Genomic DNA, 16989 nt, shown 5'->3' with positions numbered 1-16989 from the left:
TTAGTATGACTAATGAAGGAAACCTTGATCAGTGGCAGAATACGCCGTACTATAAACACAAGTAGCCTATCTAGTATGAATTCATAAATATTATGGCTATTTTGTTTTTAGTTTGTCACTTCTTTTTTGCCCACCTTTTCTCGTCCTCGAAAATATATGTGGTGGGTGGGGGAGTCTACATCTCCTTGCCTACACCCCTCTTCCCCACCCCTCTGGCTGCTGGCTACTGGAAGGAATTATATTACTCCAAAATGTATTCTAAGCCCTGCTAGGAATCCTGGGACTTGAGCTGAGACATTTTTACTTTTCAGATATTGAATTTTCAAATATTCCTTTTTTTATCGAACACATTATTTTTCCGAGAGGCATTCAGCCTCATTGGGGTACAGGACCTTATCATTTTGAGTTATTCTTGCTTTATTGTATGATGCTCTGATTTCCCAGGGGTACAAGGGTGGCCCCTGTGTACGCCCATGTCTGATTGGGTGTATCAAGTCACGGATAATCCGATCAAAGTTGACAATCACGAGTATAAAGTGGCTTAGAATTGGCTCAGATAGATAATGTGTCAAAGAGGGAATGTTTAAAATGGAATAGTTGAATGTAGTTATAAATAATGTACATAAATGACCATTATATGAGTTTTATAGCAAATTTATAGACAATAACACCTGTATGATAATTACCAATGACTAATATGTGTAAGATAAAGCTTTGAAATGTTCAGTTCTTCATGTCTTGGTTAGGTTAACCCTACCCCTAACTTGCCTAAAGTTCTTTATATATGTGGATTTAAACATACACTAATATAATACTCTTTCTATTGAATTAAGGTAATTGTTTGATATTTTATTATATACATGTATATATAATCAGATACGTAATCTACTCTGCTTGCTTCTGATTGGCTATCCGTTCCTGTTAATAAGTTATATTACATAGCATGTCTCTGTTGCATATTGACCTTACTGAAGATTATTTTCACTACATAGTGACAGCAACAAGTATCATTGTGAACTTTGTTCTGCCATTTACTTCACCTGCAGCCCTTCTGTACAACCATACAGTAATATTGAACAAATTCAGAACACTTACATGAAGTTTGCAGTGATGTGTCTGGTAGGGAATGGTAGGGGGGTATATATTAACGATATTATTTACAATAATTAAAGTACCCCGTAAAAGTGCCCCTCTCTGTAAAACGAAAATATCCATTCTAATAGAAATGACCCCTTATAAATTTTTAATTTTGTAAAAATACCGTTTTTTGAAAGTTACGATGTACCATATTGTTGAATACATTAATACAATTACAATTAGAATATTCTCTTTTGTTGCAACAGATCATTAATGCTGTATTTTGTGATATGGCATGCACAGAAAACAGTTTTGCCGGAAAGTTTATATGTTACTTGGTGGTCTTTAGCCCCACTGCCCATTAGAGTGTGCCCCCCCCCCAATACCCACCCCTACACTCCTCATGATTTAAAACTCTTCCGCCGTCCCTGGTAGAACAAGAAAGTGGACAGACGAAAAATTCCCAACTAGGCAGAAATTGTTCAGTTTTATTAGAAAAGAACAAAACAGAATTGAATCCAGTTATATCATTCAAATAAATTCGACAATGCAAAATATTTATCAGATTATTCAATTTGATGAGATTATTCAATATTTATCACATTTATCAATATTTATCAGATTATTCAATTTGATGAGATTATTCAATATTTATCACGTTAATCAATATTTATCACATTATTCAACACTCTCATAACCAAGGTTGGTGTTTGATCTGTCTAGTTTTAATTTTCACCCTTATTAAGAATGAGATGGTCAAGCGCCCTCGAAAGTTAAAGGTTATTCGTCCGCGAGTTGGTGGTCGTTTATACACCGAATATGACATACGCCCTCAATTAGGTTGACACCAGCACACGATTAGGTTGGTAATGGTAAAGTGATGGTTATTGATAGAATAAATAAAGCATTTTTAAGGATCAAGTTGCTGTAACATTTTCAGAATAAATAGATATGGTGATTGGTATTTTCTCGCAAGGAATGATGAACCGAAGTTCTACACGCCATGTAATGAACTCACAGAATAAAGTCGTTCGATATTTGATCGAGTCATTTTGATTTCAATGGGCCTTTCCAGCGTCCTATCCAATGGTGCTGTCATATAAGTCCTAAGAAGATAATTATAATATAAGATAATTAAGATAAGATAAGAAAAAAGATAAGATAATTAAAGTGAAAACTGGTGTCACCAAGCCCCCTGCCCCCCCCCCCCAAAATGGAAAACCGTGTTTACTGATCACTTTGAGCCTCGTTGCTGCGTATGCGCGAGGTGACACTCTGGAATCTGGAATCAAAAAATGACGATCTGTTCTCCCCTAAAGCTTGTTTGTGTATATATGACACTATCAGATTATTTTTACCAATAGCAGCAGGTTTAATGCTCGTAACTGCACTCATTAGTTTAATGTCTGCGGAAGAAAACTTCATCACCACCAACAACAAAAAGCTAAGATTTAAAGAGCCACGGAAGTATTTCCGAAAGAACTTCCGCGAAGAGACTGATCTAGGGATAATGTCGAGCGCCCTGTAAAATAAAGATTTAGGCCTACTATTTGCCATGTCGATGAAACACAGTTTTGTGTAAATTCGTTTGCGCTTTAGTTTGATATAAACGTAGTCTACAAACTACACGAAATATTATATTTTAAAAGAGAATGGGTCTAATGAATACGGATATCGATATTAGCCCGATATATTTGTAGTTAACATACACTTTATATTTGTTTTGGACATGTCACATAAGATATTTCTTGTACTGCAAAAGCGTTGCTGCTACGCAGAAAGATATCGAGCGCAGAAGCGCTATACAAAATCTCTGGTAGTAATGTATGAGTGACGTTGCTCGTGTCAATATGTTACAATAAATCACTGTACGAAATACATAGGGTAATAATATGATATCAGTAATGATGTGTAACAATGAATCATGATGTTCACCCTACAATGGGATTATAGAACTGAATATTGAATATTTATATTGAAAATTACAATTAATCAAGCTATAGACACACTTCTAGATTTGTAATGCAGATCAGTCCAGTTCCAGCCTCCAAAACTATTTGCTCTTTTTTTCTTTTATTCTTAACAAGATTTTAATGAACGCAAGCATGTTAATAGTTTAAAGTCAATAAATGTTTTCAAAAGTATTAAAATCCTGTCAAGACAGTAATAATGGACTAAATAGACATTATCATGTGTCAAATAGGGGATTGATGTTAGGGTATAGCAGAGCAATGCGTAATGGACATGGGTGACTATTATTCGTCTTCTCGAGCATGTTTGGAGCCAATAATGATCGCCTTTATGGTAATTTCAAGTGATATGTATGAAGGATAGCTTTGAAGTATTAACACTTGTCTTGCATCTTCTGCTGTCCATCGGCCCGGGTGAATTCAGGATTTGGAAAAGGTTCCCCAGAAAAGTAACATTTTGGACATGAAATGTGGTATTCTGTGGCATAGTTATTAGAATATACATGAGGTGTATAATTTGGTATACATGCACGGTTGTGAAAATAACTACCTGTTAACCCCTTCCACCCTTCCAGATCCGTGCCTTGTACCCAGGGACGTAGCTAAGTCCTGATGATTGGGGGGTGTAGTGGCTGAAATTCCAACTGGATGGGTTTTGGAGTCAGAAAATTCCGACTGCTGCTTCGTCCCCCCCCCCCCCACACTCATCGTCAAAGATACGGTCAGTGTCAGTCAGAAACCCCATCTTTCGCGACTGCACTTTTGTTCCCAACTTTTTCAATACATTTGTATCTTATGGGGCAACTTTTTGCTTATGTTGATGGCACTTTTAAACTTCCGTAGATTAGCATTGAGTGTTTTAATTGTATACCATAGAGACAATGTATATCCCAACGTCGTAGTCAGGAATTTGAAAGGGGAAGAACTTATTGCGATTGATATGGGGGAGGGGTCTAAGAGGAGGGGGTGTCCCCCTCCCCTTTGAGATTTTTTTTGAACAATTGAAGGTCCTTAGATGCGATCTGGTGCAATTTGTTGCCAGTTTCATCATTATTATATGATATCATATTATCAGCAGATTTTGTTTCCTGTTCTTTTACATAATATATCAGAGAGACAAACATAGTGCTCTTTTCCAATTTTTCCAGAAGGATGATTCTTGTTTATTGTCCAGTGTCTGGACTTAAATACATTTGACGAACTTAATTGATGGACAATATAAACTTTCATATTTTGTAAGACAGCCAGATTTGCAGTGGCCTAAAAAAATATCGTTATCTCCGTGTCTTAACAGTGTAACAATTATTTATAGGAAGTGCGCATCACGTACGATTGCTAGCTTAACTTCATAACATGCTGTTCGTGCAACAACTTAGGACGAATCATAGAACGGATAAGAACGAACTTGTCGTCGTCGTTGTGCATACGGTTCGTGACATTCCATCGAGTGAGGTTAGGTAGGCAATATGTATTTTATTACACAGTGGCCAACTGTAGGTTTGACGTAGGCTGTAGGCTAAATTTATCTAATTGCATCTGCCAAACTAAGTAGGTAGTTGAATCAGTAGGCCTGCATGTTATTACGATTATAATCGAGTTAACGGAGCTGACGAGTATTCAAGATCAAAAGAGCACTGACAAAATACCATGCTAAAGAACACAACAGTTTTTAAACATTTTTTCGACACTCAAGGGGGGGGGGGGGAGCAGTCGCTCCCTTGCTCCCCCTGTGTACGCCCCTGGTATATCCTGAACTTACTTTAAGCTAGCGAACAGGGTCGACCCACCCAATAGCAAAATTAATACATAAATTTTCCGAATTGAAGCTGGCGAACGTTGTATTTTTTTTTAGAGTATTCAAAATCATATGAAGTTTTGTATGGTGGAGTATAAGGATCGCGAGAAACAATTTCTCAATGTGACGAGGAAAACGTGGTAAATATGACTAATTAAAGGTCAATTTTGATCGAAAATTTTATGTCTCTCACAAATTACAAGAAAGTATGAAAATAAGAGTGCGACAGTCAGAAAAATTAGAGCGCGACAGTCGGAAATTCCGAATTGAAGCTGGCGACAGTCGGTAATTCCGACTGTCGGAAATTCCGACTGTCGCACTCAAATTTTCCAACTATCGTCATTTTTACCAAGATGGGGGGGGGGGGGGTGAGACACCCCCACACCCCCCTCTAGCGACGTCCCTGCTTGTACCAGGTACCAATTTACGGTTTTTCCAAAAGTAAACGTGTCGAGGGTGACATACTTGATCAATAAATCAGGTAAAATAATATTTTCAACGACCATATCAAATCTGCTTGTCGCTGATTGGTTAATTTTTTCAGCTGACTACTTTATAACCTACTCACCATATCTTCTCCTCTCAAATTAAGCAATAAATATATATTTACACAATGTCAACAACAAGTGTTGTGAACTTTGTGCTGTCATTTACTGACCAGTTTATTGAATCAGACTTCATTCTGATTATATGACCCTCCCTAAGGAGGGTGGTTTTATTGAAAGAATTGATAACGTAAGATTAATATTCATTCAATATTTACATTATCTTTATAAGCCCCATTACATGGTAAGTCAACTTGTGGGCGCTTTGTAAAGATACTTTTTGGTTTATGATAGTATTTGTGGAATCGTGGAATTTTTATTAGAAGAGAGAAAACAAACTAGAATTACTTTTAGTAAAATACTAAATCATCATAAGAGCTACCATTGTTGTAAATCGACCAAACACAGTAAAGTATATAACTCTAGCGACCAAACACAGTAAAGTTTATAACTCTAGCGACCTAACACAGTTAATTATATAACTCAGGCGACCTAACACAGTAAAGTATATATATATATATATATATATATACTCAAGCGTTCCATCCGAATACACTTGATTTCACAATAACTGTAACAGTACGTATCGTTCATGTAGTTCACAGTCCTACAGAAACCAGTGGCAGCGGAACCGGGGGGGGGGCTTTGGGGGGCTCAGCCCCCGAATGAAAAGTTGAGGGGCAAATGCATGATAAGCCCCCCCCCCCCAATTTTTACCAAGGCTCCGAAACGTGCATCTGCCTATTTTTCCATGCATACTTGTCGATCTGTCCGATGCACACGTATACTATATAAGTGTAATAATTTTAGTAAATGCTAAGGGGACCCTCGGCCCGTCCCCTGGCGATAGACCGCATTGTCACCCCAACCGCGTCTTCAAGGGGTGGGGTGGGAGTGGTGGGGATCAGGGAGAACATGGGGGGGGGGGTAGGTGCGGAGCATTGCAGCCAGAGCATTTAAACGATATGATAATTGATTGTCTGTATCATGCCTCATCGAATATTAGTGTTTTAAATAAGAGCGAAATAAGCTAAACGCTACACTCATCAAAGTTTGCGTTTACACTACGAGTAAACGAAAGGCGTGGAACATGGCTCTATGTTAAACGCAATCAATTATTAAACGAACAAAAACACAATATTAGCATTTCACCTGTACTGTATAGGGTACATGCATTCGTGACAGTGTTTGGTTCATAGAAATTTGTTGGCAACTGCACATGGTTTTGGAATTACCCATTTGTTGACAGCAAGAAATGCTTTCTCTTTTTCCTTATTGCATTTATTTAATTATTGCATTTAATTGCAAGTAGTAATTTACTACACTCAAATACTACGAGTTATAGCTGCTCTCTTAAAACATCATCGAATATACAAATGACAATGTTTTACAGATTTGTACGTGCAATCTGAGAACTTGCAGGTTTGAGACCCATAGTTTAGGGCTAGGTATTCGCAGCATGAAGCACTCGGAAAGTGCCGTTTCCGGCCATCTTGGGGTTTGAAAAACCAAAATTTTCTTGTACGCTCCGCGCAAATCGATGTTGGCGCTCCGCTTAGATAGTCTCCACACATTAGCCCACCCCCCCCCCCATAATTTTCCCGTTCCGCAGCGCCTGTCAGAAATATATAAGTAATGGTAAGAAAAACACTTGTCTTTCTTTGGTTGTATTTGATATTGTAATATGTATTGAGTATATCATAATTTCTCCATTAATCTACCCCACTCAATGTCCACATAATACAAGCACACACAAACCCATGACCAATGACACCTCTGGTCTATTACATCTTATTGCATTGTTGATTTGCGATCTTCTTAAATGCATTCTAACATCTTACACTGAGACTTGCTCGACCATACTATGTCAAATATGGAAATGTACAACATTTAACTATTATCCAAAGTTCATTTTGGCAAACGGTTAATGCCACTTAGAGAAATGATAACTTTTATACTGTGCAGTTGGAGCAATGCATTGAAATCTTCAGATTGATTTAATGTTGACCGTAGGGTGATGGGACACTCTAAATACAGGAGTTACGTAGCTGATATTAGACGTTTATATCACGGAAGCTGGAAACCTAGGAATAGAGAAAGACAATAAATTATTGCAGGAGAGTATAGTAGGAGAGTGTTCGCGTTAACGTTGATGTAATTTACATTTAAAGAAATTTGAACCACAATGAGACACTTCTTTCGAGCTTTAATCCAACTTTTCTTCTGCAATAAAGTTTGCACGCTTAAGTAATTATGAAATGTACAGCGAACAAGTATTACCCAAACTTAAATGCAAAATAACCAACATGTGATCGTTAAAAAAAATTCCAATATAAGGTGCCTGGGGTTCTTACCCAAATACTTTTTGTTTACTTCAAATGGTCCATTCTGAGGCAAATTAGATTCTATAGGAGGTCAGATAGTTAAGTCTAAACGCAATCACTTATTTGTCGATTGAAAACAAAAGGAGGAAGACGCCCTCTCCTGGGTCGGTACCTGATATCGGAGTCAATGATTCATGATTCGAAGTTACAAATATTTGATAATATGACCTCCAAGCGTTGACAAAGCACATCAACTACCGAACGTAAGACGGTAACGTTCATTTAGTAAAAGTGACAGGGTTATTGAATAGGTATGTGATGAGGTCAGTAACAGGGTAAGTGAATAGGTATACGTGATGGGGTCAGTGGCAGGGTTAATGAATAGGTAAGTGATGGGGTCAGTGACAGGGTTAGTGAATAGGTATGTGATGGGGTCAGTGACAGGGTTGGTGAATATGTAAGTGATGTGGTCAGTGACATGGTTAGTGAATATGTAAGTGAACTATAACACTAATGAATATTGATCAAAACTACAATTAATCATAACATCAAATCAAGGCAAAAGGCAAAGACACAAAACCATTAATCTTAGTCTTGTAAACTGAACATACCACTCTTATGTAGTCTTCTTCAGTGAGATCAGTGTTGTCAATTTTGTGCTAGCAAAAATTAAAACAAATATCAAACAAGATCAAGACAGCCGGGCGTAAAGCTAACTATATCTTCATACGAGTATACTTGATCGCTAACTAATCTTCCTATTTACACTGGTGCGTTGATGTCAACCTAAAGAATTGTTTAAAATCTAGAAAAATCAACGCAATGTGATTCTGACAAAAATCCACCAGGTAAAATTCTGACAGAGAGAAATTTGACACAGTGGAAATAATGATGTAATGTTCTTTTATAAAATGATGACAATAATTCAGGAATCATAAAGTAAGGTACGCTATTGGAATTGTGTTATAATGTAAACTGATCCATACCTGCCAAGTACCAGAGTTGAGATTCAAACGATACCAAACTTCTGATGAATACCATAAAACTGAAAAGAAATGGAAACGTGTTAAATTTAGTAGAATAACTTATTTTCTAAGGACCATCCTGAAGATCTTCAGTACAAAACTTTAGTTGTACAATTATATGTGACGTCATACCAAGTATCTGACGTCATACAAAGCACAATTACGTCACACTTACCTGTCATGATTGACTAAACCTCAATTATTAGATACCACAACCATCGGTATGTACACCAATCAATTGTTTTACGTATTTCATTCCGTGTAGATTAAATAATTAGAAGGATGCTAGTCATTGTTAAAGCAAATAATACATTACAAATGAAACACTGCACGTTTGTTACCAGTGTCAATGTAACAAGTATTTTAACACTAAGTCCGTTGTTATCATAAAATGTATATTCAGATAAAGTATTATTTTCATGATGTTATCAATTACCTCCGACATTGTTTTCAGTTAATGACGTCAATAGTGCACGACGATGATATCCGACGGGTAACAACGAATAGTTAAATCTGTGGAGAAAACACATCGAAAATATAACAATGATTTAACTTTGAATTTCCTGCGATTTAAATTGTTGTTTTTTAAACTTGGGATTACCAACAAATACTGCTATTGAACGAACATTTACAAGGTGATACATCAGCCCAGTAGAGTAGGTCCTGACCATGGACGTAGGAACCTAATTTGAATGGGGGGAGGGAGGGGGTTGTAACGATTCACCTGAAAATGTAATCAATATGGTAGGGCGTACTGGTGAAGCCCCACTTTTGAACTTCGAATTCGTTATAAGGAATTTTTCATAACATCGTCTTTGACAGAGAAGAAAAGCATGGAATTCGAACTGTGTCGAACTCCACAACATTAATGTCAGGTTATAATCAGGCAAGCTTAGGACGTTAGTCTAAGTAACAGAGGCTGAGTTTTGTACGGAAACAATGATTCTCATCAAAAATATTATTGCAGTTTAGTATTTTTTTGGCAGTGCTTGAAACAATATCAGCATATTGTCTGAATTCCAGTGAAATGTCTTCTTGTTTTTCTTGAGGGGGAGGGGAGGGGGTACAGTCCCTTTTCCCCCGGCTTCTTCGTGTATAATCCTGTCGGTAACTTACCCCTCAAAAGGAGTATGATATTCTTTTACAGGACTGGGGTATGACTTACCGGAAGTGATGTCAGTAATTACAAATGCCCCGAAGTCCATAAATAATGTAATCAGCAATTTTGACATAAATACGTCAGTGAATTGCAATCTGACATTGCACATTCTTGTAAAACCTTTTTGTCGTTCCAAAAGACAGGAGTCATACAGTATCCTTCCTTCTTGAACAAAATGATTTTGGATAAAAAGTTATCTACTAGTGGACTTGTGTTGTCCTGTCTTTGTACTCTTACTACTCACTTCCACGGGTACTTTTATTAATGATGAACTAAGAAGGCTTACTCGAAGATTCACTTGAAATTAGATACATTTATCAACGGCAATTCTTTATCTACTACTCCATGTTACATCGGTCTACATACATTTATCTACGGCATTACTTTATCTACTACTGCATGTTACACCGGTCTACATACATTTATCTACGGCATTTCTTTATCTACTACTCCATGTTACACCGGTCTACATACATTTATCAACGGCATTTCTTTATCTACTACTCCATGTTACACCGGTCTACATACATTTATCTGCGGCATTTCTTTATCTACTACTGCATGTTACACCGGTCTACATACATTTATCTACGGCATTTCTTTATCTACTACTCCATGTTACACCGGTCTACATACATTTATCTACGGCATTTCATTATCTACTACTCCATGTTACACCGGTCTACATACATTTATCTGCGGCATTTCTTTATCTACTACTGCATGTTACACCGGTCTACATACATTTATCTACGGCATTTCTTTATCTACTACTCCATGTTACACCGGTCTACATACATTTATCTACGGCATTTCATTATCTACTACTCTATGTTACACCGGTCTACATACATTTATCTGCGGCATTTCTTTATCTACTACTCCATGTTACACCGGTCTACATACATTTATCTACGGCATTTCATTATCTACTACTCCATGTTACACCGGTCTACATACATTTATCTGCGGCATTTTTTTTATCTACTACTCCATGTTACACCGGTCTACATACATTTATCTACGGCATTTCTTTATCTACTACTCCATGTTACACCGGTCTACATACATTTATCTGCAGCATTTTTTTATCTACTACTCCATGTTACACCGGTCTACATACATTTATCTACGGCATTTCATTATCTACTACTCCATGTTACACCGGTCTACATACATTTATCTGCGGCATTTTTTTATCTACTACTCCATGTTACACCGGTCTACATACATTTATCTACGGCATTTCATTATCGACTACTGCATGTTACACCGGTCTACATACATTTATCTACGGCATTTCATTATCTACTACTCCATGTTACATCGGTCTACATTCATTTATATGCAGCGTTTCTTTACCCACTACTCCATGTTACAATGGTTTACCTATATTTATCTACGGTATTTCTTTATCTACTACTCCATGTTACATCGGTCTACATACATTTATATGCGGTATCTCTTTATCTACTACTGCATGTTACACCGGTCTACATACATTTATCTACGGCATTTCTTTATCTACTACTCCATGTTACACCGGTCTATATACATTTATATGCGGTATCTCTTTATCTACTCATTAATGTTACAATGGTTTACCTATATTTATCTACGGTATTTCTTTATCTACTACTCCATGTTACACCGGTCTACATACATTTATATGCGGTATCTCTTTATACTCATTCATGTTACACCGGTCTACATACATTTATCTACGGCATTTCTTTATCTACTACTCCATGTTACACCGGTCTACATACATTTATATGCGGTATCTCTTTATCTACTACTCCATGTTACACCGGTCTACATACATTTATATGCGGTATCTCTTTATCTACTACTCCATGTTACATCGGTCTACATACATTTATCTACGGCATTTCTTTATCTACTACTCCATGTTACACCGGTCTACATACATGTATCTACGTCATTTCTTTATCTACTACTCCATGTTACATCGGTCTACATACATTTATCTACGGCATTTCATTATCTACTACTCCATGTTACACCGGTCTACATACATTTATCTGCGGCATTTCTTTATCTACTACTCCATGTTACACCGGTCTACATACATTTATCTGCGGCATTTTTTTTATCTACTACTCCATGTTACTGTTATGAAATAATAATACCATCTCTTTGATGTTACCGAAAAACTCCATCGAGACACCTTACAGGCCCCTTATATATTTATCTAGGTCATGGATTCAGTTTTCCCACGAGAAGTTTTAACTATCTTATTGAATCTTGTTACAGGGCCTTTTCCCAAAATAGATTCCATTATGTCTGTGGAACGCTCGAGAAGGTTCTCTCACGTGGTATGGAAGTTTCCATAGAAAGGGGATGGACTTCCAAACTCCCAACCAATCAGGACAGATCGGTGCCAGCGCACTTATTTTTATATCGTTAAGTTAATACAGGATGGTCAGGTTATTGGCTGCCTTCTGATTGTGCGCAGTGAGATTTTCGTTAGAGTAAGGTATAAAAGGCGGCATGGGCCAGCAATTCTTCACTCCGTTGCAAATTCATCACTCCGTCATAAGTTTATCACTCCGTCATCAGTTCGTCGCTTCGTCACCATTTCATCACTCCTTCTAATTGCGTAATTGACGGAGTCAAATCATTATAATTTTGTTTTATTTGTAAGAGAATCGACAGAGAAGAAATTATACTGTATCACTAATCAAATCCGATCTTGTAAAATTGTTTTTCTGTGAACTCATTGTTTTCTCCCGTTCCAGACATCTCCTGAAGAAGCATAAATACGGCATCAAGATAACCCAGTACCTTTCTATCGCGAGTCCCGATATAGTATTACTATCGGAGGAGCCGGGCTCGTCACAATATTACATGGTGGAGATCGGGTGCCTTTCTTCAGGAACAAAACGGTAACGGAACTTTTCACAACTTTCGTTTGTTACGATCAATAACGAACAGGAGATATTTTTTGGCCCGAAGTACTAACGAGGGACACAACGCATGTTCACGACATTGCCTAACGGACACACTCTACGAGGGAAGTCAGTCTATACTAGCCTAAGTCTGTACACCGGATGCCGGAACCACTGATCTGTGCACTAACGTAATCAACCCAGCATGCAGTTCGCGTTTGAACATTCGCGCAACTAGTACGTAGCATACTACAGCTCTAAACATCAGAACTGAACATTTTCGCGATCTAAGCCTAGACTCTACCCGATGTTAACGGCGACGAATCTGCAGTTATTACGAGATGTAGGCCTACCTGCTACTACCTGCCGCTACTACTACTACTGCTAACCGAGGGACTTCAATCATCGTTTGCAGTACCAGTTCTTAGTTAAACTTAAGGGTGAGTGAAATCATGCCAATTTGTATACCAACAACCCCTATTTGAGATCAGAGTGTACCGATAAGTTATTTTAATCGTGTCCATGTATTGCATATTTGTTATTTGTATTTAATTGCGGTCGATAGTGTGTTCAATTAAGTCTAGGCTCATGTTGTATATTCGTAGCTAGCCTAATTGTATTCGGCATAATGTCCGTCAGTGAACAGGAAACTTCGACCTCTGTTACGCAGAAACATAGGCCCACTGATTTTTTGCCATCACGATTTCAGGGCGATGTAATTGATGCAGATTTAGCCGAAGCTCATTTTTTGGAATTTGAAGATTATTTGGAGTTGCATAAATTGCCGTCCCAACCCCCCCCCCCCCTGCAGCGGAAGAATTTACTGAAATAAGTCGAATATTTAAGCGAACACAAAGGCCAAGCTCTGGACTGAAAACACAAATTTTTCAACTATTGCTGATCTGCGCACACAATTCCTTGCTCGTTTCAGTCAAGGGACTTCTTCCTATGCAAAATCACAGGCATTTCACGCATTGAGCTATACGCCAGGTGATACAGATCAAGCTCATTTGGCCAAAATTTCCAAATCAGCAGCACCATTAAGTTATGGCGAGGATCAAATTAGAGATAAATTCATCTCGACCCTGCCTTTGCAATGCCGCTCAGCAGTGTTAATTACTGCATCACCACAAGCAACAATTGCAGATTTGGTCATGACAGTACAATGCTATTTTGACTTACAAATACAAAGTCAACCCCCAGTTTCTTCCGAACCATTTATGGCAATGCACGACAAAGCATCTTCTGTTCAGGCTCCTACTATTTCTGCATCTTCTGAGATACACGAGTTGTGTAACAAAATTCAGGAATTAGAAACTAAGTTCGATCAGTCACGTAGGTCAGAATCGCAAGACAATCCAAAAGATATGAGGCAAAGATATAGTTCTGGTGATTCTCGTGGTCCTAGGACAGGTCGGAATGATAACAGGAGAAGGTTACAGTATTTTAATCCTTCAAGCACATGCTATTACTGTCAAAATCGAGGTCATTTTGCACAATATTGCCAAATTCGCCTAAGCCATGAAATGGAGGCTAATGTAAAGAAAGTACCAACACAGAATTTTCAGTAGGGAGCACTTATGATAGCACTCATCATACAGTGACTCCAGACAATGTACCAAGTAAAGGAAGATCGAAACGTAAAGCAAATAATATTTGGAAGAATAGTAATATTCCTAGTTCTAGATATACAGGGAACGACCGTAGTGTGGATATTCAACTGGACACACGTAATTTTGTAAGAGGTACTTTACATGATGGTAAAGGAATTTCATTGTTGTTTGATAGTGGAGCGACACGCTCTATCATTTCTTCTTCTACAGTGCAAAATTCAAAGTATTTATCCTCTATACAACCAGTCTCAGTTGATGTTGTAAACCTAAAGTTGGGTAATGGTCAGTTTATTCATGCGTATAGCACGATAACATTTCAGGTAAAAAATTCAGGGTCATGAATTTCAGCTTTCTGCTTTAATTGCTGCAAACCTGACAGGTATTGACTTAATATTAGGTAGTCAAACTCTGAAGGAATTGAATGGATCTTTGGACTTAACCACAAACTGTTTTAGAATTAAACAAGCCAAAGTTTTCCTTAGGCCTGTGCAGAGATTTGTTATTTACCCAGGTCAGCAAAGATACATTACTGTACAGGGACGCCTTCCACTATATGCACGAAATGCAGATGTGGTTATTAAACCGTTTCCTCTAATATCTCGTATGTGTCCTTCACGAATGTTAGTGAAAATGCATAAAGGTAGAACAAAGATTCTACTAAGGAACATGGGTAATCGGAATTTTTTTCTGAATCCTTCTCGCACAGTGGCTCATTTAGATTTAGCAGATATCATTACGGTCACAGAAGACATACCTACTGATTCTCTAGATTTTCTCAATGTCATGAGAGACATCGAAAAACCGCCTCTTTTTCGAACGAATTCTAACTCTAAAGAGAATCGTGATGCAATTACACGATATAATTTACATCGATATCCACATTTGACAGCCGATGATCCCCTGGTTTCCAAATCAAAGTTTCCAAAGTATTCTGAATGCTTCAGAAACAGAAAGCATATATGAATTTCTAGACTCACATAGAGATGCATTTTCCCTTTATGGTGAATTATCTCACCGTCCAAATTATGAGGTTGATATTACTCTTACTAATGATGAGCCATTTTACATACGTCCCTATAGACTTTCAGATGAGGACAAAGTCATTGTCGCCAGTGAGCTTGACAAATTAGTGCAATTAGGAATCTTAGCGGTAGGACATCAGTCTTATACCTCACCGGTTTTCCTCATTCCAAAGAAGGGAACAAAAGACAAACGGGTTGTCACAGATTTTCGCTACTTGAACAGTAGAATAAAACGTCTCAATCACCCATTTCCATTACTGAATGAGACTATCCGTACCATAGGGTACTCTGGAGCCAAAATTTTGGGTGTTCTTGATTTAAAGTCTGCATTCTTCTGTCTGCCACTCAGTGTTCATGCACAACAATATACAGGTATTGCTTCATTTCATGGAGGAAAGCATTACTATTATAAACGCCTACAACAGGGATTGAATTTATCTCCAGCGATCTTTCAGTCGCAAATTAATGATATTTTGGCAACGATCCCAAATTCAAATAAGTTCTGTATTGCTCATCATGACGATATTATTGTGTACAGTGCAGACAAATGATCTCACAGACAACACCTAAAGGCAATTTTTAAGGTTTTAGTGGACAACGGATTGAAAATCTCTCCGAAAAAGTGTAGCATTTTCCAAAATTCAGTCCGATATATGGGACATTTGCTCTCAATAACCCCAGAAGGTGAGGCTTGTATCCAACCTTTGCATGACAGATGTGCAGCGATCAGGAACACACCAAAACCACACAATGTTAAGTCAGTAAGACGATTTGTAGGTGCAGTTAATTATGTGGCTTCATTTTCCCCAAATATTCAAGCACTATTGAGACCATTACATCATTTGAGTCGTAAGAGAAAGGTATTTAAATGGACAGAGGAACATCAGTGTGCATTTCAAAGTATTAAAGAGTTGTTGTGTAATCCACCTATATTGCATATGCCACAGAAATATGGTCGTTTTGTATTATATAGCGACACATCACGAGTAGCAACAGGATCATACCTGACACAAAGAGTTAACGGCAAAGAGAATATTATTGCATATTACTCTAAGATATTACCACCAGCATGTCAGAGGTATAGTGTCACTGAATTAGAAATGATGGGTCTATTTATTAATGTGACAGCATTCAAACATTTATTGCAAAATGTAGAATTTGAGGCATATGTTGATCACTCGGCCATTGTTGAATTGTTTAAATCAAAACAAGAACCAGCAACTTCACGCTTACGTAAGCTTCTGTTCAAGTTGTCAGAATATACATTTCAGGTTGGTTACAAAAAGGGCTCAGAATTGGTTTTGGCAGATTATTTGTCTAGAGCACCACAGGAATTCCACTCTGAAATAGATCAGGTTGCTCAAGAGGTCAATTCTTGTGAGGATTTTTCAACTCTAACTAAGGAGACATTTAATCCAATCATGACTAGGTCAAAGGCAAGGTCAATGGGAGTTAAAGTTCCAGATTTATTTCCAAATAAAGTCACCAAGGAGTCCATGCAGGATTCCCCAGCCAAAGAATCAACAAATAGAGTGAAAAGGACATCC

General features: G+C 37.7%; 1 protein-coding gene across 2 annotated transcripts in view; it reads right to left on the bottom strand.

Annotated features, from left to right (window-relative positions):
- Positions 1-16989, bottom strand: part of LOC139954916 (uncharacterized) — a 160678-nt gene that overhangs the window by 14691 nt on the left and 128998 nt on the right. Inside the window, exon 8 of one of the 2 annotated variants that reach the window (XM_071954906.1) lies at positions 6779-7471. The exons of the other annotated variant lie outside the window; for it this stretch is intronic. Within the exon in view, the coding sequence (XP_071811007.1) occupies positions 7442-7471 (30 nt within the window). The 3' untranslated portion in view covers positions 6779-7441. Of the gene's footprint in view, positions 1-6778; positions 7472-16989 lie in introns of those variants that run through there. 2 annotated transcript variants of the gene reach the window in all.

This window comes from Apostichopus japonicus, chromosome 17 (genome assembly GCF_037975245.1).
Source record: "Apostichopus japonicus isolate 1M-3 chromosome 17, ASM3797524v1, whole genome shotgun sequence".
Classification (NCBI taxonomy): Eukaryota; Metazoa; Echinodermata; class Holothuroidea; order Aspidochirotida; family Stichopodidae; genus Apostichopus; species Apostichopus japonicus.
This window is presented reverse-complemented; position numbering and strand designations above follow the sequence as displayed.